We start from the raw sequence: 27,462 nt of genomic DNA on the forward strand, positions 1-27,462 counted from the left end.
TTTATATTTTTATGCAGTATAATATCCAGATCCCTAAACAATATCTTAGTTTTATACTTTATATATAAGTAGAATCATAATGTGTGTTTTTTCTGAGACTTGGCTATTAAACTCAACATTATAATTTTGGGGTTCTTCCTGTTAATGAGCACAGTCTTGGGTAGTTCCTTTTCAGTGCTGTATTGTATTCTTTGTGTATCCATTCTCTGACTGGGCATGTAAGTTGTTTCTAGTTTTTTTAATAAAAACAATGTCATGGATATCTCTGTGCAGCCTCATGATGATGAATTTCTCCAGGGTACTCGGTTTGCAAATTTTAGGAGAATCAGAACACCTGGAGAGTTTGTTAAAACACAAATTGCTGGGCACCACCCTTCGAGTTTCTGATTTGGTAGATATGGTGTGGGGCCTGACAATCTGCATATCTAACAAAGTGATGTTGATACCATGTGGTCTGAGGATCATTCTTTTAGAATCATTACCTAGTGCTGCTATAACAGAAATACAGCAAGTTGGTAGCTTTAAAGAACAGAAATTTATTTTCTCAGTTCTAGAGAAGAAAATGCCAAATCAGGGTCTTGGCATCGTGGTTGTTTCTGTGAGCTTTCCTCCTAGTTTCTGGTATCTGCCAACAATCTTTGAAATTCTTGGCATTCCTTGGCACCTGTTTTCCTGTTGTGCATGTCTCTGTGTCTATTCTTGTCTTTTTATAACTCAGAAGTGTTTAGGTTTAGGATCCACCCTCCTCTGGTATGACCTCATTTATATAACAAAAGAAAAACCCTATTTCCAAACAAGATCCACAGGTACAAAGGCCAAGTATTCAACACATGTTTTTGGGGGACACAGTTCATTCCATAAAGCAGGGTATAGACCTAGGAGTAGAACCACTGGGTTATAGGATATGTTTATGCTCAACTTTACCAGGTATGTAAAATTGTCTTCCAAAGTGATTTGCAGATTCACAAATCCATCTGCAGTGTATGAGAGTTCCAGTTGCTCCACATCCTTGCTAATACTCGAAATTATTCGACTTTTTAAGTGTTCCCAATCTGGTCCGTAACCATATTTCACAATGTTTTTAATTTGTACTTCTCTGATTACTGAGATTGAATTTTTTTAATTTCTATTTATTTTTTATTTAATTTTCTTCTGTGTAATGACTGTATAGTTCCTGCTCATTTTTCTATTAGGTTGTGTTTTCCTTATTGATTTTTGGGAATTCTTTATAGATTATTGATACGAATCCCTTTTCTGTTATAAAAGTTGCAAATATCTTCTCCAAGTCCACAGATTGTCTTTCTACTTCTTTAAGTTGTCTTTTAAAGAACCAATGTTTGTACTTTCAGTGTAGTTAAATATATTGAACTTACTTTTATTGTCTGTACTCTCTGTGCCTTATTTAAGAAATCCTTCCCTACTCCAAGGTCATAAAGATCAATTGTCCCTATGCTGTTTTCTGAAAGTTATATTTACTTTTGCCTTTCACATTTAAGTCTTAATTTACCCAGACCTGATTTTAGGTAAGAATCCAACTTCTATTTTTTCTACACTGTTTTAATTTTTGGTGTTGTCGTAATACCAAGTAGGGCAAGACCCACACAACCCCACCCCCAGCCCCCTACCTCCATTCTTCAGAAATGTTACATTTTTCACATTTTGTTCTGCCTTATATATTTTAGAATCAGCTTGTCAAATTCCATGAAAACTTCAGTTGGAACTTTTATAATTCCACTGACTTTATAGATCAATTTAGGGAGAATTAATGTCCTTACAATGTTGAGTCTTCCTATTTAAGAATATGTTTTTTTGTTATATATTCATATTCTCTTATTGTATTTTAATTGTTGCTGCATGTATGGTACTACCATTTTTTATTTTTAATCTTGTTTATTTGCCCCCTCATCTTTTTTTCATCAATCTTACAAGAAATTTATCTACTTTGTTAGTTCTTTTAAAGAACCAAACTTTAGCTTTGTTATTTATCTTTATTGTATATTTGTTCTCTATTTTGTTGTCTTTCTTTTTCCCTTCCATTACTTTACCTCGATTTTTTCTGGTCTCGCTCCTCAAATTGGATGCTATTATGGAAAATAAGGACCATAGACTCAATACTTTAAATTAAGACAGTTGTTTACTAATAGTCTGCACATAGGAAAAGAATACACAGTCCATGGATAAGACAGTTCTACTACTCTGGCTCCTTAGAACCTTAAAGTTACAAGAACTATTTTGTACTTGTTTATGTGGCTAATATAGGCAGAACTAGCTGAATAACAGGAATTAGCCATGCGATGATTAATTTTATATATCAACTTGGCTAGGCTATGGTATCTGGTTGTTTGGTCAAACAGTTTATGCTAGGGAGGCATTTACATGTGATTAACATTTACAATAAATTGACTTTAAATATATCAGACTGCCCTTCATAATGTAGGTGGGCCTCATCCAATCACTTGAAGACCTTAACAGCAAAAACTGACGTTTCCCAAGGGAAACACAAACATCTTGCCAGGGTTTCCAGCCCGTAAATTTCCTACATTCTATCATTATTTCCCTTCTCTTTGTCCCTCTGAGCTGTATTCTGGATTATTTATTCAGATCAGTGTTCTAGTTCACCAGTGTTCTTTTCAACTGTTTCTAATCTGTTCAATCTACTAAATATCTAATTTATATTCTTCATCGCTAAAAGTTCCATTGCCTTATTTAAAAAATCTGTTTAGTTATTTCTATAGCCTCTTGTCCCTTCTCATATTTTTAATGCTTTTAAAAACATTTTACGAAACATGTTAAATATTTATATAATTAACTAGTTATAGATCCAACTCTGTTTATTATTTCTACTGGCTTTCACTCATGGTGACTCATTTCCTTATGTTCTACGTTAAAGCTCCCTTTCTATAGGGGGGATTTCTGTTTACTTCTGAGAGTCCATCTACGGTTGTTCAGGATATTTACATTGCTACTCTGTCAGGAAGGAATATATACTCTAATCTTTCTGTCCTTTCCCAATGTTTCTCAAAAGACATAACTCTCCAGTGAATAAAAATCAATGCTGGGAGCATCTGCCAACACTTCCATCAGCAGGGTGAAAAGGTGAGATTATTCCCGCTTTGGAGGCTATGACATAAGTATGTGAGACAGATATGCTGCTGAAATATCTAACAAATTAAACCTCTTACCGCTTATATTTAGGTGAAACTTTTAGGAGAAGGATCTTTATTTGGCTGAGAAAGCACATATAGCAGGAAAGTTTGCCCCTTCTGCAGTTTGGTTACTAACCCATCTGCCTGTACTATAAATCACTAAAGGTTAAAATTGCATGATTATTATTTATTTCCGTCACGTCATGCAAGACTGCTTGAGGAACAACGTTACAATCCTACCAGTGCACAAACCTGTGAGGGTCATCTGGATCACAGTTAGGAAGAAACTGAGTGATTGCTTCTGCCACTTCTTCATTTGATAAAACATCCCAGAGTCCATCAGTGGCCAGGATCAGCACATCATCTGCTCCATGCTCATATTTGGAGAGATCATAGACTCTTACCTAAACAGAACAGGAATAACCCTGCTTAAGAAGTTGGAAGCACATCCTCCAAGCCCCACAAGTCACAAAATCATTCCCTCTAACAAAGTGGCTTCTGATTCACCTCCCCTTTTCCTTCCCAGCCTAGTGGTTTTCAGGTATGGATTGTAATGTACTCGATTATGCAGCATGCTTTGTGGACGGGGTAGCCTCCATTTGAGACTTGCCTGTACAGACATGTGGGGCCCAATACACACCTGTGAATGAGTCCAAGGGGTGTGCTCAATAACCAACAAGAAGAAACTGATTGAAAATGTAACACCTGAGGCATCATTGCGACAATGACTTACAAGTGGATATTGTGCTAGCCAAAAGAGCTGCAAGAGTCTTGCTTGCTTCCTCCCTTCCTTCCTGCATTCATTCAGCAAGAACCTACTTTATGCCAGATGCTGTAGGTACAAAGATGAATAAGATTTCCCTGCTTCCCAGTAGTTTTCTGTATGTGGGGAAGATAAGGCCAAAACAAAGTTCTTAGTAGTTGCTCTATATGTGTTTGTCTGGGACTGTGGAGACATACTTTATTTAATGCATTCACTTGAAACACCTCTTGGCTTATCTGTTCGCAGGCCCAGGTGGCCGGGCTCATGTAAAGATGGGGCTTTGAGGTTTGAAGAACCCTCCCACCCCAAGCTAGGCCAAGTTACAAAGAACACATATTTAGTCTGAATCTCCAAAGTGTGTCTTGGCAAATGTTAAGTCTTTCCTCATCTTTAGTACCTTGAGTGACCTGGATGTTTCAACATCCACCTAAGCTCTTTGAAAAGAACAGACAGCCTTGGCGAAACTAGTAAGAATAAAAATCAAGCCTCATTTGGGTTTGGCCACGACTCTGTGTTCACCCTCCTTTGGCGGGGGTGGGGTTTCACTGCTATTCCCTCCTAATATGGCAGAGTTGGGACATCAGAGTCAGCCCCTGTCTATACCATCTCATAAGTGGAGGACAAAAGCAGGTCAATTGCACCCCTTGTTTGGCTCCTTCAACCTCCCTCATTACTCGATCCTATTTTCTAAAAGGAAGTCCGAGTGAGAGCTGTAGGGCAGCTCAGAGAGAGGAGAGAGGATGTAGACATTGTTGTTCCATCTTAGACCTAAACCAAAACACTCTGCCAAGGAGTCAATTCTGACTCATAGCAACCCTATAGGACAGAGTAGCATTGCCCCATAGAGTTTCCAAGGAGTGCCTGGTGGATTCCAACTGCTGACCTTTTGGTTAGCAGCCATAGCTCTTACCCACTGCACCACCAGGGCTTCCTCTCGGACCTAGAGGGAATTAATTCTAAGAGGGCTACAGACTGTTCAAATCTGGGTCTTTAAAAGCCTAGCCTTCCGTGTTTAGAAGGGTTTGCCTAGGCTCATGAAGTCCTGCTGTGGGGCTGGTACTGTGGACTAATAGCCAGCACTGAGCAGCAGAATGCAACAACAAGTCCAGCACCTGCTCATGGAGCCCTTGGCAAATGAGCCTGAATTAAAAGCAGTCTCCAGGTGCCAGGCCTCAGTGGCCTGGGCACTAGATGCTAAGAGTTAGCTAATGGCCCAGCTCACGAGCGACGCTGGGGAAGAGCACTCAGAGGCATATTGGGTTAGCTTTTAACATCCCCTTCTAAAAAGGCATGTTCACTTAAGGATAAGATTACATTCCAGAGTAGGTACTGTGCCTTATAAGTCAAATTAAAACAGGAAGGGAGAACTAAGTTTACAGCAGACTGGAAGGTCCTAAATGCCAGAATGCTCTACTGAAGCCACTGAGCTAACATGGTCTGATTTTCACTCTAACAGAAGCAAACAATCCTCCTTTGCTTTAATTCTGTGGTTCTTAGACCAGTGCTTTTCAAACTTTCATGTGCATAGGAATCACCTGGGAAATCCTATTAAAATTCAGAGTCTAATTGAGTTCTGGAGTTGCTGCAGTTGTTGTTAGCTGTCCTGGGGCTGGCCCCCAACTCATGACGGCACCCTGCACAGTGGAACAAAATGTTGCCTGGTCCTACGCCATCCCCATGATCAACTGCAGATCAGACTTTTGTGATCCATAGCATTTTCATAGGTTAATTTTTGGAAGTAGACCTCCAGGCCTTTCTTCCTAGTCTGTCTTAAACTGGAAGCACCCTGAAACCTGAGTTCAGCATCCTGAAACCTGTTCAGCATCATAGCAACACAGAAACTTCCACTGACAGATGGAGGCTGTGCATAAGAAGCATTGGTCAGCAATCAAACCTGGAACTCTTGCATTAAAAAAAAAAAAAAAAAATCATAGAAGGTGAAAATTCTACCACCGAACCATTAGTTCTGGAGTAGGGCCTGAGGGTCGCTACAAGTCGGAATCAACTCAATGGCAGTGGTTTTTTTTTTTTGGTTTAAGGCCTGAGATCCTGTATTTCTAACTTGCTCACAGGTGATACTGATGCTGCAGGTCCATGACCATATTTTGAGTAGCAAGTCCATAGAGGATTTCTACTGAGCCAGGTCTGAAAACAAGGAAATCAAGGTCTCTATGAACTCCGTGATGCCTATACAGGCTATCCCCTAGAGTAGGCTATGTTGGGCCTGTGGAGTTGATTTTGACCCATAGTGACCCTATCTGACAGAGCAGAGCTGCTCACGGAGGGTTTTTTAGGCTGTAACCTTTACAGAAGCAGATCATCAGGTCTTTCTCCCACAGAGCCACCGCATGGGTTCAAACTGCCCACCTTTTGGTTAGCAGCCAAGTGCTTAACCATTGTGTCACCAGGGTTCCTTAGAGTAGGACAGAGGACAGCACGTATCACTTCTGTGCTCCTAACTTCAAGGGCTGGCTCATTGTGTGTTATTTCCAGTACGTGACAACATTACTTAAGAGAGACTGCTAGCTTCTTACTGGGGTATGAGTTGAATTGTGTTCCCTCAGAAAAGATATGTTCATGTCCTAAGCCACAGTATCTGTGAATGTGACCTTATTTGGAAATAGGGTCTTTGCAAATGTAATCAAGTTAAGATGAGGCCATCCTGGATTAGGAAGAGTCCTCATCCAGTGACAGGTATCTTTATCAGAGAGAGGAAAGGGAGGTTTGGATACACAGACACAGAAACACACGGAGAGGACAACGCCATGTGAGGACAGAAGCAGAGATGCAGTGATGTGTCTACAAGGCAAGGAACACAAGGATTTTTGGCATCCAATAGAAGCTAGGAGAGGGGCATGGAAGAGATCATTCCTAGAGCCTTCAGAGCAGCATGGCTCTGAAGACACCTTGATTTCAAACTTCCAGCCTCCAGAACTATGAGAGAATAAATGCCTGTTTTTTTTTTTAAGTCACCCAACTTGTGGTGCTTTGTTACAGCAGCCCTGAGAAACTAATACACGGAATATCTACAATAGATTTCTCTGATAACTGGAGTTTCAAAGGATGGAAAATGTTAAGAGAGGTGGGGCGATGAGGATGCAAGGTGGCCCAATCTTATGCTTTTACTACATAGTAAATTCCATCTGCCTTCCAGCTCTTCCTAAAAAAGAGGTTTCCAGGTCTAAAGATAACATCGATTTAATTTCAGGACCTGCCCTGTGAGTAGTGTGCCAAAACCTCCTCAGGTGCTTTCTGTTGGCCCAAGAAAGGTGGAAGCCTGAGTTGTTCAAACTGAGGTGGTCCTGTGGATAACTCAAATGTAAGTCTGACCAACAGAATGGGTGTGGGTTGATAAAAAATACATTAGAAAATGCTATTTTTCACTTTCATCAACAAATTGGATCCTTTCCACTATTCACATTTCTCTCTAATGCACAGCCAGCTCTCTAACGCAGTTTCATTAACCAAGGTGAAAATCCCTTTCGATTCCATTCTTCAGGTAATTTTTATGTAAATAATAAAAAGCTGGTCGCAACCCTATTCTCTGAGGCACTCCCCAATTAACCTCCTTTTAGATTTTTACTGATACCCTTTGTTTCCTGCACTTCAGCCAATTTCCAAAGAACTTTGCCAGCTTTCCGCTTACAACTGGTGTCTTATGCATTAACCTGTGGTACAGAACATTTTGTGAAAATGCTTTCAGAAAAAGTGGACTGCTGTGCAAGTCATCCCACGGCACACGCATCCTCCCCAGCAGAAAGCGCTTCAAAGGTTCCAGCAGGCTCCAGCGCCCTGACCTTCTCTCCCTGAAGCTGTGTTGGCCCTCCTCAATCAGACCACACTCACCTCTCAAAGTTCGCCTGTCCAATTCCTTAAATAACTTCTTAATGTTCCTGGAAGCCTCACATCAAACTAATGGGATCTGAGGCTCCCCAGGACTCAGATATCTGGAAGGGGGACTCAGCAGGCTCTGGGAGGTGTGTTACAGAAAACACCTTTGTCTACAGGGGAGCTAGAGGACACAATCATAGCTTCTAGTGGCCTTCCCCTGTGCTCCATCTGCCAAGAATGGAGAAGATGCCCACACAAATTTCTGAGATTCTTGCAGTTCCTTGGAGCAGGTGAGAGATGGGGCCATGTGGAGTATCTGCCTTCCTATTGCCTTCATTACATGTTTCTTGAACACTTACCATGTGCCACAGTGCCTGGGCGGTGCAAACAGTTAACGTGCTTAGTTGCTAAGGTTTGAAATTGGAGTCCAACCAGAAGCGCCTGGGAAAAATCAGCCATTTGAAAATCCTGTAAACCACAGTTTTACTCTGACACACATGGGGTCACTAGGAATCAAAGTCGACTTGATGGCAACCTGGTTAGCTTACAGTGAATACCCAACATATACTAAGCCAGCTTCAGAATTGGCCATCTTTTCTCCCCTCTGATATTCAACTGCTAGAGGCCAGAGATATCCATTTTACATTTCTTCTGTGTGCCTGGTAAATCTTTCCTAGTGCTAAACCACAGTAGATTTTAAGGACATATTTGCTGAGAGAAAGAATAAATGGAGGAGGAAGACAGGAAGAAAAAAATATTAAGATATATGAAATCCATTCAGAAGACCCCCTAATCTCATGGTAACCCAACAGATTTTGCATCTCAGCTCTATACTCCCAAATAGTCACCAACTGTAATATTAGCACCAAATGGGCTGATATTTAATAGAAGCAGAAAACTCTATGCCCTCCCCTGTCCTCAGGAGAGCTGCTAACAAATAGAAAAACACTCAGAAATGAGGGAGGAGGAATAAGTCTGGAGCAAGCAAGAGTGCTGGCTAATCTGCCCTTGAATGAGCCAAGTGCTGACTGCTTTCCCAGGGCCCTGGGCTTCTGAGCACTTAAAGAGATGTCCTTAATGCCATCACTGGGTGCCTATTCTACACAGGAGCGTGACAAGCAACTCCTTTAATACAGCACCTGCACTTAGCGCTCAGCCACAGGCTGCTGCTTCAGCGTTTGTCTAATACATGCTTGCATCTTTGCTCTGTTACTGATGATATTTCGGTGGCATGTTAAGAGTGTTTGTGCTACTGTAAGCTGATGCTGGCTTCTTGAAGCTACTTTTAAAGAGTCCATCAATTCTTCCATTTTCCAAATCTCTGCTGCTTCTCTAGGATACCTTCACTGCTTTTACATCTTTATCAGCTTAGCAAATCTCCAAACCCTTTTTTCCCCTCTCTCAAAAGTACTGGTGGCATAGTGGTTAAGTGCTACTGCTGCTAACCAAAAGGTCGGCAGTTTGAATCTACCAGGCACTCCTTGGAAACTCTATGGGGCAGTTCTACTCTGCCCTGTAGGATCGCTATGAGTCAGAATTGACTCAACAGCAACAGGTTAAGTACTCAGCGTAGGACAGTGAGCTCCAGCAGCTCCCAAGTAGCCTTCTGGAGAAGAGCCCTGCCCTTGTTATCAGAAGCTCTGCTTCAGGCTTCTCTGTCTAACCAGCTTCCTGACTTGAAATAAGCCTCTTGCTCCCTTTATCTTTCAATTTTCTTCTCATCTCTGAAATGATTCAAATTTTTTTGAAAAAAAAAAAGAAACACAAAAATATATATTATAATATCTGCCTTACTTCTCTCGCAAAGATGTTATGAAAATCAGTGAGGTAATGTGGAAGGGACTTGCAGATTCTCATGAATTACATGTTATTCTTTTATGGCACTGGTCTCAAGTACATACACCTGAAAGTAGGCTAGTTGGTGGAAGGAGAGGAATAGAGCAGGTTTAGGGGATTTATAATTTTATACGTTCAATCTCAAAAAGCTCATTTAAAATAGCAGTGGTTGGGATTCTCAATCGTATCATTGGCAGAAATCCCAGAGGCAGTTCCCAAGGTAAAGGCTGCCAACAGGTGGTAGGAAATAAGAGGAGTTTGAAGTCTTGCCCTCTCTACTCCATGTAGCCAACCCAAAAGCTCAACCTACAGAAGTTTGAAAATGGCCCTTGTACCAGAAGAATTTTCACATTTTTAGACAATTCCAAGGCAGGTGATCCCAAGACCACTCTGAAAAACAGTGTCATAAGCCATTCTTCACTGCATCAGGAACTTCAGTTTTACATCCCTAAAATGGGCTTCTGGGACATCCTATGCTCTAGTCCTGGACTGTGTGATTCATTCCCACCCATGTGCTGGGCTCAGTGCTAGGCTGGGAGGCTAGAAGTAGATTGTTTTTATATTGGCATTCTGGCAGATCACCAAGAGTGCATCTAAATGCTCTGCAGTCATTTTATCTACACATACATGGTATCATGGAACTAACACTGAATTTAGTGGCAGAAAACTTGGATTTGAGACCTACCTCTGCTTACTAGTTTGCAAAAACCACTTTGTTCATCTGCTTTTCCGCATCTATTGACTACCTTCTGGGAATACTGAATGAAAGAGGAGTAATAATACATCAGATGGGGAGCATCAGGGAAGAGGACTTGGATATCACATACCTGACACGTGAGAACTGCAGGGCCAGGGCCGGGGATGTGAGAGAGGGCTGATGGGCTGGGGGAGCTTTATAGTTTGGCTACAGTACTGGACTTTTGCTGGGGAGTGGTAGGGATACGGCCCGACTTCTCAAGTCTTCCATGTGTTTCTTTGTGAAATGAAAGGTTAGGACTAGGTGACCACTGGGGGCGCTTACGGCTCTAAAATCTCTGGCTCTTTCTTCACAGGCTGAGTTAGATGTAGATGTGACAGACCATATGACCTCAGAAGATCTGGCTACAAAAAGATCAAGTGACATTTTAGTATTACAAATACTTTGGCTACTCATACTACCCAAAAGACCTGGTTGTTTTTGGCTGTGGGTATAATATTTATACTTGAAATTTACCACAGATATTCTTGACGTTTGACTTTGGAGGGTGGATATAATCTAATAGCTCAAAACGTTTCTAAACCAGCTAAACTGCTAGGTAGTATGAAGACAGCCTCAAGTCGTACCCAGCATCTGGCTGCTATAACACAAAGACTACATTTTCTTCACGTGAGACCTGATACTTCACAACTTAAATAGTGAAGTAAGCTAAAGGAATATTACCTACTTGCTGGGACACTCTCATGGTGTATACTCCTTTCTCTGGGCTTCCAGTGGGTTGTTCACCACTAAATCAAGTACCTGTGGAATGAATGGGTTTGAATCTAGCACAATTTGAGGGATAATTCTATCTTTACTAAAATGCTCATTTATGGAGATAAAGGTTGGGAAATCCCAGTATGTGAGTGCCAGGACAGGGGTGTAGTATAGCTGAATTGAGTTTCCTCAAATCCATTCAGGAGTCAGTTGAGACATAAACAGAGTGACCACATGTTCCCATTTTCCAGGGATAGCTTTCGTTTGTTTTTGTTTTCCCTGCATAATCATTAATAGTGCCCCCTTTTACTCTAAAAAATATCCTGGCTTAGATGATAGGTCACCTGATGTATAAATAATGAAATGACTGCTACTCTTCATTCCTGTGGTTGCTGCTCTCTGGCCAATGGGACTGGAAATAACCACAGTGTTACTACTTCACAGGACTCTTCACAGTGGCAACTTTTCAGAGTCTCAAGTGAGTAAGAGAGCAAGCCCGTGAGTTACTATGTATCTTGCCTTTGAAGGGGAGACACAATCACTACTGGTGTGCTGTCCAATGCCTGCTGTGTGGCAAAGTCAATCTTGCTGGTTGCAGGTATTCTGTAGCAAGAAGCCCAGGTCTCAGGGAACCTGTGTTCAAGCAGCAGAGAATGAGATGTGTAATATCCTGAACTTCCCAGCCTAGCACTGAGCCCAACATATGGTAGAACTGAATCACGCAGTTCAGGGCTAGAGCATGGATGTATCAGAAACCCGCTTCAGGGCTGTAAAACGGAAGATCCTGACGCACAGTGAAGAACAGCCTGTAACAGTGGTTTTCAGAGTAGTTTGGAGATCACCTGCTTTAGAATCATCTAAAAATGTGAATATTCCTAAGAGTCACCTTAGACCTATTGAATTAGATCTTTCAGGAAATGAATTCCAGGGATTTGCATTTTTTTTAAACAAGCTCCTTAAACTATTCTTATATGTATTAATGTTTAAGAAGACCCTGTCGTCTAGAATCAGGAGAGCAAGGGTTCTAATTAAGGAGAAACTCAAGTAAGTGGCACATATTTATCTCGGGAGGCTTTCAGTTTTCTTCATTATAAACCTCTCCTGCCAAATTTTTAAAAAAGATGCTCCATGTTTAAATGCAAAACATTATGAATATGCAAATAAAATTATTTTTCATTGGGGGATCAGAGGATAACAATCTCCAACAAGAGGATACATTTGACACAAACATACATGTTGGTTCCCTTTGTGTGACAACTCATTTTATGAGTTGCCAAGTCAGTTTTTTCTGGTGTGTGCCAGAGTAAATTTCATATTCCAGTTTAAGTCAAGTAGCTGGTTAGCAAATCTCAAGTCACTGGCCATATGGAAACAGTTACTTTATGGATAGACTCACATGAGTTATTTTTACCATTAGACTCGTGATGGACAGACCAAGTCATTAAGTTGCCTATGTAAGGCCAGAATCAAAGAAGGCAGCTTTTGCAAACTCTTAATATGTGGTTTTGTCTTCAGGCATATTTAAGGTGGTGGTGGTGACAAACAGCACCCAAGGATGCATCACCCCAGCTGAGAAGACAGAAGTGTAATGAGCTGTTATAGGCATGTGGGCTTGAAGTAGAGGTTGAGAAAGCTGTCAAAAACAACTGCTCTAGCCTATCTGAGCGCCCTTAGATAGAACTCATCATTTCCATTTACACAGGGGAAATCCATGCTTTGTGAAGCCTGAAGTTTCACAATTTGGGGGCTCTCTTTAAGAAAATGAATATTAAATTAAGGATGACTACAAACTTCGATACAAGTGTGAATGTTTATTAAGAAAGAGAAATAACAACAGATTATTGAAGCTTTGAAAATTGAGGTCCCTTTTTGGAGAAATGTTTACATAGAAATTCTTCTTGATTGCAACCTTACTTCTCCTCCCCATCTAGAACATTCTACATCTCCCAGCAACAACCAGCACTCACAGGGGCCAATCCAAATGAAGTACCCTGATGCTTAACTTTCATTAGCTTCTTTGTAAATCTGCCTTTACTGCAACCTAGATTTCCTTTCTTAATTAACTAGCTAAACAGCTCATCATCAACTTATATTAGTTTGCACTGGAGAAATAAATGATTATTACTTTAATCCTCAAGCTTCCATAGCAGGGAGGGTACTTGTACAAGAAGGCTGTGGTAGAGAAGCTCCAAGACGGTGGCTGTCAATTCCTTTTCTCTTTTTATAAGCAAGCTGCTTCTCACATTTAGAGGCAGAGTCCAATTTCCCTCTCCTCATATATGGGCTAGCCTCAGTGACTTTGTTGACTAACAGAATGTGGCAGAAGTGATACTCTGGGACTTATGAGGCTAGGTCTTAAAAAGACTTACAGCTTCTGTCTTAAAAACGGTTGCAATTTCTGTCTGGGACTATTGAATTACACACTCTTGTGATGCTTTCTTTCAAAATCCAGCTGCCATGCTAAGAGAAGCCAAAACCACATGGAAAGGCCATGTGTAGTTGCCTCAACTCTCAGCTGACGGCCAACAGCAACCTCTAGCCATGTGAATGAGCATCTTGGATGCTCAGCCCAGTCTAGCTTTCAGATGACTCCAGCCCCAATGAAATCTAACTACAACCACAAGACACCCCAACGGAGAACCACCCAGCTGAGTCCAGTCAACCCAAGAATTATGAAAGAATAAATTGTTCTTTTAAGCCTCTAAGTTTTAGATGTTGTTATGCAGTCCACAAAGGCATTATATTGGGATATAACACTTTTAAGCTCTCTCTCCCTACAGGACTGGTGAGATGGGGCATGCGACATTGAATTCTCTAGAGTTTTCCCTTAGGTCCCCACTTGCCCACAAGTGATACTTGTTCTCTCTGCTCCCATCCTTCAAGAGGTAAATACTAGGAAGACCCTCTCTCCGTGGAGTAGGGAGATGAGAGCTCACAGCTGTCCAGTGAGTATTTTAATTTGGGGCTGAAATGGAAGAGCAAGAAGTCAAACTGGTCTTAGATCCAAGCCATGGTTTCCAATTTGACTTTATTCTGGCTATAAAGCTATTTTGATCCCCAACTACTGTGTCTATTTTTTAAATTGGTTCAGAAAACTCAGAGGGAAACAGGAGTACAATTAATTCTCCACTTTTATTCCTTGAACCCTAATTAGCACCACCATTCTTCCTTTCTAATAGGCTAGAAAAGAAGGTAGTTGTTTTTTAAATTAACTCTGCTTCAATCTTTAAATCAAGTCTGCCACTGGGTCTTTTAATTTTTTTTAAATGTCTCTCAGATCTGCATCTTCCTTTTAGTTTTCACAGTCCCTGCCCTAGTTCAGCTCCTCACTGCCACACTTGTCTCCCTCTCTTGAGCTCTGTACCCCTCCACTCCCCATCTATGCGCTGCAACAATCTAAGGTTCACAAACACCACAGTTACCATGTTGCTGCGCTTGCTGAGGACCTGATCTATACTTTAGGCCCAATTCAAGGCCCTATATATTAAACGTCGTTATAGCAAATTGCCCTTCTAGCTCATCTTCCAAGCTCCGTGACCTCCTAAGGAGAATTTTACCTCAGACCAGACTCACTCCTTTTTTTTCCAGTTCTACTTATTCTCTTTTTCTTCAGAATATACAGTTCTTTCTTTCTCCTCCAAACTCCTCTTGTCCTTTAGGAAGCAGGAACACAGGATTTTATGGGTGATTATTTTTTGGCTAGACCCACCTTCCCACTGGCCAAAAAATCTAATCCTTTGAGGGAATGCTCCTCAGTGTTTTAATGAATAAAACATTACTGGACTGATGATTCTTATGGAAAGAGCCAGTGAAATTTTGTGGTTCTGGTGGACAAGGAAGAAAAGCTAGGAGCCAGTATGCCAGGTTCTGAGCTAAGGACTTTACATATGTCATTTGTTTTTTTTACTACAATTGTATTGTGTCCCCTTTGCACTGAAGAGGAAGTTGAGATTTAAGTAAAGTAATTTTCTCAAGGTCACCAGCTGTAAGTGAAAAGAGAGTGTTTGAAGCCACGTATTTAACCATGACATCGCGCTGCTTCCTATGGATTTTTTTTTTGAGAAGTCCTAGGGAATTAAAAGAACTTTTAAAAGTTTTCTTCTCCTCTACCATACAAAGATAATTGCTGTTATCATTTTAGAAAATTTCTTTCAAGACTTTTAGCTATGCACACACATTTTTCAACCTACTTATGATCATACTCTTTATTTACACAATCGTAATCTTTGTTTCATTTAATACAGCGTATGCTATGTCATTAGACATCGATATTATTTCTAATTAATTGGTTAGACTGCAAAAACTACATGTTAATACATTTAATGCAATTTCAATCCAAATCCCAACAACATGCTTTAATGAGATGGAGAAACAAACCACCAACATCATGTGGAAGGGCAAGAGGCCCTGGATAAATAAGGCATTACTGAAAAAGAACAACAAAGTGGGAGGCCTTACTTTACCTGATTTTAGAACCTACCACAGTAGTCAAAACAGCCTGGTACTGGTACAACAACAGATACATGGGCCAATGGAACAGAACTGAGAATCCAGACACAAATCCATCCACATATGACCTGTTGATATTTGACAAAGGCCCCAAACAGTTAAACGGGGGAAAAGACAGTCTTTTTAACAAATGGTGCTGGCATAACTGGATATCCAACGGCAAAAAAATGAAACAAGACCCATACCTCACACCATGCACAAAAACGAACTCAAAACGGATGAAAGACCTAAACATAAAATCTAAAACGATAAAGATCATGGAAGAAAAAATAGGGACAATGTTAGGAGCCCTAATACATGGCATAAACGGTATACAAAACATTATAAAGAATGCAGAAGAAAAACTAGATAACTGGGAGCTCCTAAAAATCAAACACTGATGCTCATCCAAAGACTTCACCAAAAGAGTAAAAAGACAACCTACAGACTGCGAAAAAGTTTTTAGCTATGACATTTCCGATCAGCACCTGATCTCTAAAATCTACATGATACTGCAAACACTCAACTGCAAAAAGACAAACAACCGAATTAAAAAATGGGCAAAAGATACGAATAGACACTTCACTAAAGAAGACATTCAGGTAGCTAACAGATATATGAGGAAATGTTCACGATCATTAGCCATTAGAGAAATGCAGATCAAAACTACAATGAGATTTCATCTCGCTCCAACAAGGCTGGCATTAATCCAAAAAACACAAAAGAATAAATGTTGGAGAGGCTGTGGAGAGACTAGAACACTTATACACTGCTAGTGGGAGCGTCAAATGGTACAACCACTTTGGAAATCGATTTGGCGCTTCCTTAAAAAGCTAGAAATAGAACTACCGTATGATCCAGCAATCCCACTCCTTGGAATATATCCTAGAGAAATAAGAGCCTTTACACGAACAGATATATGCACACCCATGTTTACTGCAGCACTGTTTACAATAGCAAAAAGATAGAAACAACCAAGATGCCCATCAATAGATAAATGGATAAGTAAATTATAGTATATTCACACAATGGAATACTACGCATCGATAAAGAACAGTGAGGAATCTGTAACACATTTCATAACATGGAGGAACCTGGAAGGCATTATGCTGAGTGAAATTAGTCAGTTGCAAAAGGACAAATATTGTATAAGACCACTATTATAAGAACTTGAGAAATAGTTTAAACTGAGAAGAAAACATTCTTTTGTGGTTACGAGAGGGGGGAGGGAGGGAGGATGGGAGAGGGGTATTAGATAAGAAGTACTTAAGGTGAACAGAAAGACAGCACACAATACAGGGGAGGTCAGCACAACTGGACTAAAGCAAAAGCAAAGAAGTTTCCTGAATAAACTGAATGCTTCGAAGGCCAGCGTAGCAGGGGCAGGGGTCTGGGGACCATGGTTTCAGGGGACATCTAAGTCAATTGGCATAATAAAATCTATTAAGAAAACATTCTGCATCCCACTTTGGAGAGTGCAGTCTGGGGTCTTAAATGCTAGCAAGCAGCCATCTAAGATGCATCAATTGGTCTCAACCCACCTGGATCAAAGGAGAATGAAGAACACCAAGGACACAAGGCGATTATGAGCCCAAGAGACAGAAAGGGCCACATGAACCAGAGACTACATTGTCCTGAGACCAGAAGAACTAGATGGTGCCTGGCTACAACCGATGACTGCCCTGACAAGGAACACAACAGAGAACCCCTGAGGGAGCAAGGGAGCAGTGGGATGCAGACCCCAAATTCTCATAAAAAGACCAGACTTAATGGTCTGACTAAGACTAGAAGGACCCTGGTGGTCATGGCTCCCAGACCTTCTGTTGGCCCAGGACAGGAACCATTCCTGAAGCCAACTCTTCAGACATGGATTGGACTGGACAATGGGTTGGAGAGGGATGCTGGTGAGGAGTGAGCTTCTTGGATCAGGTGGACACTTAAGACTATGTTGGCATCTTCTGCCTGGAGGGGAGATGAGGGGGGTGGAGGAGGTTAGAAGCTGGCAAAATGGACACAAAAAGAGAGAGTGGAGGGAGAGAGTGGGCTGTCTCATTAGGGGGAGAGTAATTGGGAGTGTGTAGCAAGGTGTGTATATGAGTTTTTGTGTGAGAGACTGACTTGATTTGTAAACTTTCACTTAAAGCACAACAAAAATTATAAAAAAGAGAAAAAAAAAATCAATAAAACTATATGTTATAGGCTGAATTGTGTCTCCCAAAAAGACGTGTTTGAACTCCTAACCCTTGGTACTAGTGAATGATCATGTTTAGAAATAAAGTCTTTGAAAATGTTTAACATGAGGTCATGCTGGAGTAGAGTGGGCCCTAATCCAATATGATTGGTGTCCTTATGAAAAGAGGAAGAGAGACGCAGTGATACAGATACAAAAGAGAGATGGACATGTGAAGATGGAGGCAAAGACTAGAGTGATGTATCTACAAGGCCAAGGAATGGGAAGGATCGTCAGGAACCCCTCGAATCTAAGAAAGCGGCAATGAAGGATCTTCCCCTAGAGCCTTCCAAGAGAGCGTGGCCCTGGCAACACCTTGATTTCTGACATCTAGCCTCTAGAACTGTGAGACAATACATTTCTGTTCTTTTAAGCTAACCAGTTTGTGGTACTTTGTTATGACAGCCTTAGGGAGCTGTGACAGTACAAAATGTAACAAAATCTTTCCCCAAACAGGATTTTAGTTTGGGGCATAAAAAGTCACGCAGAATAACAAGATTGTACATGTAATTGGAGATCTTCAAAACTGTTTATGTTTTCATGGGAGACAACACGGGAATCCCAAACAATATAGCCATTATCCCTTAAAATGGAAGCCAATACCGGGGATCTCTAAACGTAAAGCCTTCCAGAAAACGGTGGGGAAGGAAGACCAATATTTATTGCCTGCCTCTGACCACACACCAGACCTTGTGCCAGCAATTTCCTAGATGTTCTCATTTACTTTTCCCATCAACCTGTCAATATCAGCATGTTTACCCCACCTTCAAGAACAGGAAAAATAGAAAGAAAAAAAAAAAAAAAGAAAAAACAAACTCACTGCCATCGAATCACTTCCAACTCATAGTGACCCTATAGGACAAAGTAGAGCTGCCCCATAGGGTTTTCAAGGCTATAAATCCTTACGGAAGCAAACCGCCACATCTTTCTCCCACAGAGCTGTTGGTGGTTTTTGAACTGCCAACCTTTTGGTTAACAGCCAAATGCTTTAACCACTGCACCACACAGGCTCCACAGGAGGAGCAAAGTGAGGGTTAAATAACTCGTGCAGGCCACTAGTAATGTTGGTGCTGGGGTTGGAATTCAGGTATTGGAGTCTTTGCTCTTTCAGAGAAGGCTGCTTCAGAAAAAAGAAAAAAAGTATACCTAGATAAAGAAATCTGAGAATGAGCTGAACGAATGATCTGAAGTTACAAAAAACAGCTCACAGAAATCTTTCAAACTAAGGAGAGGAACAACCAAAAGAAAAAACTTGGGCTCCTTGTGGTTCAGTCTGGTTGGGGGAAGGAGGAGTATCACTGAGCTGAGGAGGGAGTTGGCTTTGTAAAATGGTCCCCAAACAGAAAAAGACCTTGTTCTTCCAAGAGGCCAAAAGGGGGCTGGCTAAAGGCAAGAAAGAGCACAGTCTTGGACTGGAGGCTGGAAAGAAGGATGAAATTAAGAAGAGCCCTAGCTCTACAGAGAGCCTGTATCAGGCCAGAAAGGGGCGTGGAGCAGAGAACATCTGGAGGGTTTAGGCTGAAGGCCTGTGCCAAGCTGCCTGAGTAATACGACACTCTGTAATTTACCCGACAAGATGTGTGTGCTGGACTGGGGGTGGGAAAAGAAGACTATGTAGAAAGCCTGGGTTCCAGTGGCTTTCAGTTGACAAATCCTTTCCTTCTCCATCTGAACTCTTTTAATCAGTTGCTGTTGAGTGGATTACAACTTCTGGTGACCCTATGTATGTTAGGGTAGAACTGGGCTCTGAAAGGGCTTTTGATGGCTGATTTTTCAGAAGTAGGTCACCTGGCCTTTCTTCTGTGGTGTTTTTGTGTGTGCTCAAATCTCTAACCTCTTGGTTAGCAGCCTAGTGCGTTAACCATTTGCACTACCCAGAGACTTCTGATCCCTTTTAGAATGGTATAAAAAAGTTTAATGTGAGCTTCATTGAGTCAAAGGATGGGAGACCAGGCAGGGGAAGTCTCTCTTTAATTGCGGAAGGGCTGCACCCCATGGTGTTACACAGAGAAAACCAGGTGCTCTAAACCAGAGAAGTCAAAATGCCTCCTACTTTCAACCTGCAGCCTCCAGCTAACAGGCCTAAGCTTGGTTGGGGTGAAGGGGCCTCTTGTGGAATTCAGTTCTTGGCCAGAAATCCCTGCCTCAGACCTCAGAAGGTTTGAGGGAGGCTTAGCAAACCTGGCGGCTGCTCTTTGGGTTTGGCAAACTCAAGATTTTTCCAGCGCCTTGTGTTCAGTGAAACTGAAAATGTGTTTGGCTAGAAACCCTTCTCTAATTTTTAAACCCCTGTGCATTTTTTACATAAATTTGATCCACATGTTTTTGATTTATTTATATTTAACTCATCAAATTGAATTAGGAGCTACAATGATGAATGGGAACAATGCTGATTTCCAAGAAGATTTTTGAGCCCTTTTTCTTAGAACTAAATCATATTTTCCCCTCAACCCTTAAAACTGGTTCAAAGCCCTGGTTATTTTCATTAGAGTATTTAAATGAATTTACATGGCTTTCTGGGCTAACAACAGAAGCCCCCTACCAGTTTCTCTTTGATATGATTTTATCACCACCACTGAGGGAAAAGGGGTTCCTGTCAGAAAAGCTAGGGATTGCAGGGGTGGGCTGGGGAGTTCTCTGGACCCATTCTTCTCCTGCACTCTTCCCATAGTAGCCAATTCAATCTGGTTCACCTCTTCCCTTCTCTCTTTCCCCTCCCTGCCTGGCTTTGGCCAAGACTTCTCCATCTGGAAGCATTTAAGTGTACAGTGATTTTACTCTTGTGCAAGGAAATCTTGAGGTATACGGTACATATCCATTAAGCTAAATTATAGGTGCACAACCTTATTCTGCACAATTCTGTCTGGCCTCCGTTTGCAGGCACAAATGGTCATTACCGTGTTTCCCAAATATCTTTTCTAATACACCATCATTTTCTACAACTGCAGTGTGAGGCCAGCAATATTTCTTTGAAAAAGTGTGGCCACTGAGGTCCCAATACAAAGGTGCCTCTTTATAGCCTTTTGAACCTGTACTCAGTGGGTCCCTTGCACTCTGTACAAAGCTTCTCTCTCCTACAGACCCTGATCTAATTAGAGAGACCTGGGCACAAGAACCAGCTGCTACTAATAGCTGTACTGGGGGAGTTATTTCACTTCCCTGGCTCTCAATTTCCCAGTCTTTCAAAAGGATATAATAACCATATTTATCTCCCAGAGTTGTAAGGATTAAAAGAGATGCTGTGTATAATAAATTTAGCATCCTGTCTGGTGCATGTTGTTGTTAGGTGCCGTCAAGTTGGTTCTGACTCATAGTGATCCTATGTGCAACAGAACAAAACACAGTCTTGTCCTGCACCATCCTCAGAATTGTTGCTATGTTTGAGCCCATTGTTGCAGCCAATTCATTGAGGGTCTTCCTCTTTTTCACTGACCCTCTACTTTACCAAGCATAATGTCCTTCTTTAGGAAATGGTCTCTCCTGATAACATGAACAAAGTACGTATGATGAAGACTCACCTTTCTCCCTTCTAAGGAGCACCCTGGCTGTGCTTCTTCCGATTATTTAATAAATGTTTGATGTTACTGCTATTATTATAAAAAATTCCACACCTTATTCAACTCCACAACTTTTCTGAAAGCAATTAAAATTTTCCAGAAGTTGCCTATTACCTCCTGAACCCTCTACTCTCCACCAGTGCTGAGCCAATCAACTCATTCCCCAGCAAACTGGCATTATTCCAGCTCAGAGACATGAGGTTCTTGATCAACCAACTGAAGTTTTTCCTCAGTCTCCAAGTAGTCACCTGCCCAGGCCCAAGTCTTAAACCTATAGTTTCTTCTTGGGATTGACAGTAGTAAAGCAATTAGAAGTTCTAAAATCTAACTGAAAATCTTCACAACCGGACCAATAAACAACATCGTGAAAAAAACTGAAAACTGTCAAGGATATCATTCTACTTGGATGAACAATCAATGTCTGTGGAAGCAGCAGTCAAGAAAGCAAATGACGTATTGCATTGGGAAAATCTGCTGCAAAAGACTTCTTTAAAGATTTAAAAAGCAAGGATGTTGCTTTGATGACTAACGTATGCCTGACCCAAGCCACGGTCATTTCAATTGCCTCACACGCATGTGAAAGCTGGACAATGAAAAAAAGACAGAAGAATTAACGCATTTGAATTGTGAATATTGTGGTGAATACTGAATATACTGTGGACTCCCAAAAGAATGAACAAATCAGTCTTAGAAGAAGTACAGTCAGCATATTTCTTAGAAGCAAGGATGGCGAGACTTTGTCTTGCTTACTTTGGACACATCATCAGGAAAGAATGATTGCTAGAAAAGAACATCACGTTTGGTAACCTAGAAGGTCAGTGAAAAGGGGAAAAGCCCTCAGTGAGATGAACTGATATAACAGGCTCAACAATGGGCTCAAACATAACAAAGATCATGAAGACAGCACAGGACCCGGCAGCGCACAAGACCCGGCAGCGTTTTACTCTGTTACACATAAGGTTGTCATAAGTCAGATCCAACTCCATGGCAACTGACAACAAAACCTAACTGATCACACAGATCATTCTCCCTCAAACCACACTGAACGTGTTCTCACTTTACACAGAACGTATAAGCATGTGCGTACAGGGGAGGGAAGTGAGAAGGTTTACTCTGTTTTCAGGAGGAAACCAGTCAATTAGTGTTTCTAAGACCCCCAAGGTCTTGACACACTTTACCAGTCCTTTTGCAAAGCAGAAAGGTGAAGCCATGATTTAACATGTCTGATAAACGCCTTTCTTCCAAGAGGGAAAATGTAAGTCCAAGTGTCCAGACACAAGCCCTGTGCTCAGTGAAGCACAGAGAAAAGACAGTCCGAGGTCTGAGGTACGTCACTCTGGCTAGGATTAGTCTCAGCGGCAATTCACAGATCTTAACGCTGGCCAGATTAGTGGGATGAGAGATTCACCAGCTTCTGAGGGGAGCTTGGACACGTTAGGCAATAGCGGTCTTTACCACACAGAATTGGTACGGAAATTAAAAGAGAGAACATTTTAGGCTCTCAATGAATTATTATTTCCCTCAAGCAGTCCTTACTTGAAATCCTGGGTGGTATCAGGAAATGTATGTCTTCCATGCCTAATATTTAGTAGGGATTTCTCTCTCAATGGTCTCTTAATCCCCTGTATCTAGATTTATTTTGGATGCCAGCCCCAGCTCTAAAGGACTAAAGGAACTGTCCCTCACAGCGCTGCCAGAGGGATAGGTTGAGGTGGCTGTTTGTGCCCATAGATGGTTCTGGAGTAGACACATGATCTGAAGGGAAAATCCATAGGCTGGAAGCCACTTGCAGCTTGGTATAAGAGCTGAGTTGGGCCAGTCAGGCTCCTGTCCAGGAATCTGGAATTGGGAAAGTGAGACACTGGGCTGACTGGCAGCACAGGCATCTAGAATGTGGCTGGCCACATTAATGGTAGAACACCCTCTCATGGAGGCTGACAGGCTTCTGCTGCTGAGGCCCTCCAGGGCTGACTCAATTCCAGAACCTCTCTCCCATAAAGCCTGGCTGTTAGACGGTTACGCTCATGGACACCATAAACATCTTTTACAATACTACTAAAATAAATACCTCCTTTTTTTCAATTTGCTTGAGTGGGTTTCAGTTTTCCGCAACCAAAAAGAGCCTTCTAGTGAAGACACACACAGCATCTACCATTGGGAAGAACTTGCAGATGGAGCTATGTCTACATGTTCTGGGCATTTCTACTGTAAGGCACTGCTGTAACAGTTAATTACAGAGAATGGAAGATACCATTGGTTCCTAATTCACTTCTCTATGGCTCTCCTCTACTATAAACCCACCCACTGCCGTCAAGTCAGTTCTGACTCATAGAGATTAGAAATTGGAAAAGTTAAAGCTTGGGTTCTCTCCCACCCTCCCTTGTGGCTAGTGGGGTCATGTGACACAGTTCTGGCCAATAAGATGTAAGTGAATATTTGCTTAGGCAAATAAGCTGGCCCTGCCCTCTCCTTCCTGCCTTGAATGAAAATTACCACCATCTTGCACCCATGAAGGAAAAGTCAAAGAAATGCAGAGATGCCCTGCACATTTGAGGTGCAAAACCAACATTAGCAGTCACCTAATTCCAGTCTTCTTGTTGTCTGCGTAAAATATATCCCTCAACTGCTTTTAGATTTTTCTGTTACTTGGAAGTAAAATCTTTTCTAAATGATATACCCCAAAAGGACACCTAGACCTTGATATTATTTCCTGTGTTGTGAGAATTGTGACAATTTTTTTTTCACCAAATAAATTGCCAACTTGTTTTTAAATTAATTTTTCTAAAAACCAGCTGAGTGGTATAAGCTCTTGAGGCAACTAAGATCTAACAAGGGGATAAGGTGTACACTGACTGTGACTAAGGCTGGACACACAAGGGTCTAAGAAGAGGGCAAGACTTCTAGCTGGGAAAGTGAGAAATCAGGGGAGTCTGCATAGGAGAAGCATTTGAGCTGAGCTGGAGAAAAACAGGAATTTGGACATTTGTAGATGGGGAAGAAGTATAGTCTAGGTAGAAGGAATAGTTTAAGCAAAGATGGGAAACGGAAGGTCAAATACAGGAAGCAGCAAGTTCATTCAGGCTGGTGCAGGAGAACAAAAGTCCGATTGGAAAATCAGACCAAATTATAACAGCCTTGAATGCCAGGTAAAGGAGTCTGGCTCTATTCTCCAGGCTGTGGGGTGCCATTGAAGGGTTTTGAGTAGACAGGAGTCAGAGTGGTTCTTTAGGAAAATTCACCTGAGACCAACATGTGGGGTGTGCCGGAGGAGGGTGGAAAAGCCACTAGGAGACTAGCAGGTATCTGGACAGGAGGAGATGAGGGTATAAACCAGAACAGTCACAGTCAAAATGGAATGGAAAGAAGAAACAGGCATGAGAGATACTGCACAAGTACACGTAACATAACTTGGTTACTGTCTGGATGTGCAGTGTATGTCACGTGGAGGAATAATGTAGAAAATATTTTATTGTACAAAATACAAACAAAATGCTCATGTGGTACCTCTGGAGCTGAAGACAGGAATGGTTTTATGTAGATGTTGGAGTCATGCACCTTCAGGTCATGGTCCCCAAGTCCCCTGGTCACTCCAATAGTTGCCATTACTCGGGCCTAGGAGTACAAGCAGAGGGTCATCAGAAACAATCCCGCACATTGAGAAAAAGTCCCTGTCACAATACAGCTGATGAGGGCTAAATTTTCCAATTCCTCCTGCCAGTCTTCCCATGCCCCTTTCTGCTAACTTACGTGGGTCGTTGTTATCATGGAAGGGCTCACCAAAATCACGTAAGTATTTGAGGAGTAATTTTTCTATCAATTAACTTAAGCTTCATGGGTTTCTGCTGTCTCTCTTCAGCTTTCTTTTTTTAGAGACTAGAGCACAGGGTGTCCAGTACACTAAAGCCAATATATCAGCGCTGGCTACAGCTACTAAAAGTAGTTCAAATCAAATCCAACAGCATCCATTCATCCACCCGCCCGCCCGCCCATCCGTCCATCCAGCCATCCATCCAAACCACGTCTACTCGACATGTATTTATTAAACACCAGTGATATCCCTAGTTAGGTGACAAGCACTAGTAAAAGATGTAAAAAGCCAGAGGCAGCTCCTACCCTCGCACAGCTCACCTATTATACTTTATGGCTGCAGAGTATCTGTAACCTATCCTGCTAGCATTCCCACAAATTCCCTCTGGGTAGAAAGGGACAAAATACCACTAGCACCTGGGGCTGAGACCTCACCATCTGTGCACTTCTCTAAACCGTTTCCCAATTGTTTTAAGGAAGCAATACTATCGCACTAATGTTTACGCCGTCAGCCTGATTATCTCCTGGGGTAGTTAGGTTGTGTATATGATGCGCTGATTTACCCAAACATTTATTGAGCATCTATTGTGAGCAGGCATCATGCTGTCAGGGACATAAATGTGTAAAGCCTTGCCCCTACTTTAAAGGAACGTGATTAGGGAGGTAAGAGGTGTGTATTTAACTAATAACATATAAAATACGGTCAAGTGCTGAAAGACACAAAAAATGAGTCATATGAGTTCAGAGGAGATAAAAATTCTACTGGGAAGGTTTCCTGGAGAAGGTGATGTTAAACTTCGTGCAGAAGGATGCACAGAACAAGACAGGTAGACACAGAGGGATTGAGAGAAAGTCATTTTGGGTGGAAATGAAGCCCAATAGCCTAACTCTTGGATTACCAATAATATAGCCAGCGTAGAGTCATGGTTCAAAGACCCCAGCTTGAATCTTTACCTATTGCTAAGGTATAAGAGTACCCAAGGGCTGTGCAGTAAGAGTACCTCATAGGGCTGAGGATGAAATAAATATGAAACATTACCTAATCTAATAACTGTCATCATCTTCATCCCATTTTCCCAAAAGGCTGTGAATTTTGGAGCCAGTTCCAGATGAGAAGGGTTTACATTAAAGGGTAAATAAAACCATGACACAGTTATAAAAGACAAGAGTCAAAAGAGATTGGTAAAATACAGACATGCAACATGAAGCCTGGGGGTCTCTGGCCAGGCAAGCTGCAAAGAAGGCCTCGCCTTGATGGGGGGCTGGATGGCCTCCTCTGACTAAAGAAGTGTTCAACTCAAAATGGAAAAATTCTGGGTCCCTTGTGACCTTTCTGCTCTTCCCCCTGCAATGGCAGCTTCTCTAGCTGGAAAAATCACATGCCTGTATTTTAGCCCAAAGAAGCCTGATGTTTCTGCTAGTCAGTGAACTTGCTTTACAAAGTATACAAGTGTCATGCACCCAAGCCCTTAAAAGTATTTGTGGAAATAAAATGAAAAGCAATGGCTACGAAAGCACCCCTAAAGCTTCTGGGTGGATGTATGCAGAGAGGAAAAAGGAAACCTCTGTAAATGTTCTAGACAGAACGGATGTTCTTTCCAACGCTGCAGTTTTAAAGATTTCTCGAGCGATCATGGAGTCATGAGACACGGATGGTGTACTACTTTGGTACTGGGCAAGCCTACCAATAAAAGCGAACTGGAGAACAGTGGCTTTAAAAGGGTTGACAGGTATGATGACAGAACATGCCAGCTGCACATGACGGGACTGTCAAGCCTTAATGAACTAAAATGCTTGAGGAACATGATGCTCTGGGGAACTGACCTTTGTGCTTAACTGAGAAAACCCATGCTTCTTGAAATATTATTGCTGATAATCTTCTAAGAATACATTATTAGTCCCTTTTCCAGTTGTACTAAGGAGAGTATACTGAACATAACTGAATAGCTTATTTAATACCTGTGCATTTACTAAAGGTCTGCTATGCACCAGGTACCAGGCTGGACAGGTACTGGGAATCGAAGGTAACAGGACAGTCCTGAGCTTACTAGAACCCAGTGGATATAGCAGGGTAATACTGAGAATCTCAGCCCCACAAAGAACTGCAGCTGCAGGTATAGGTAATTGGGCTTAATGATATACACTGATGGTGCTCCCTGTTCTCAAAGACACACATATTCCTATTAGGAACTGTGTTCATCTTTGTAATCATTCTCAACCAGAGGTGGTGGGGCAGAAGGTGTCCATCTCCAGGAAAGGGGCAAGCTAATTTAAAATCTGATCCCCACGTGGATCAGATATGCATGTTTCATTTCATGAAATGCTTCCTTCCACTGAAATCACTGCTGGGC

General features: G+C 41.7%; 1 protein-coding gene across 1 annotated transcript in view; it reads right to left on the reverse strand.

Moving 5' to 3' along the window:
- Positions 1-27,462, reverse strand: part of PPM1H (protein phosphatase, Mg2+/Mn2+ dependent 1H) — a 329,530-nt gene that overhangs the window by 27,038 nt on the left and 275,030 nt on the right. Inside the window, exons 8-9 of the mRNA XM_049883763.1 lie at positions 24,809-24,916; positions 3,399-3,550 (exon numbers count right to left, since the gene is read on the reverse strand). Coding sequence (XP_049739720.1) covers positions 3,399-3,550; positions 24,809-24,916 — 260 coding nt within the window. The remainder of the gene's footprint in view (positions 1-3,398; positions 3,551-24,808; positions 24,917-27,462) is intronic.

Source organism: Elephas maximus, chromosome 4, assembly GCF_024166365.1.
Source record: "Elephas maximus indicus isolate mEleMax1 chromosome 4, mEleMax1 primary haplotype, whole genome shotgun sequence".
Lineage (NCBI taxonomy): Eukaryota > Metazoa > Chordata > Mammalia > Proboscidea > Elephantidae > Elephas > Elephas maximus.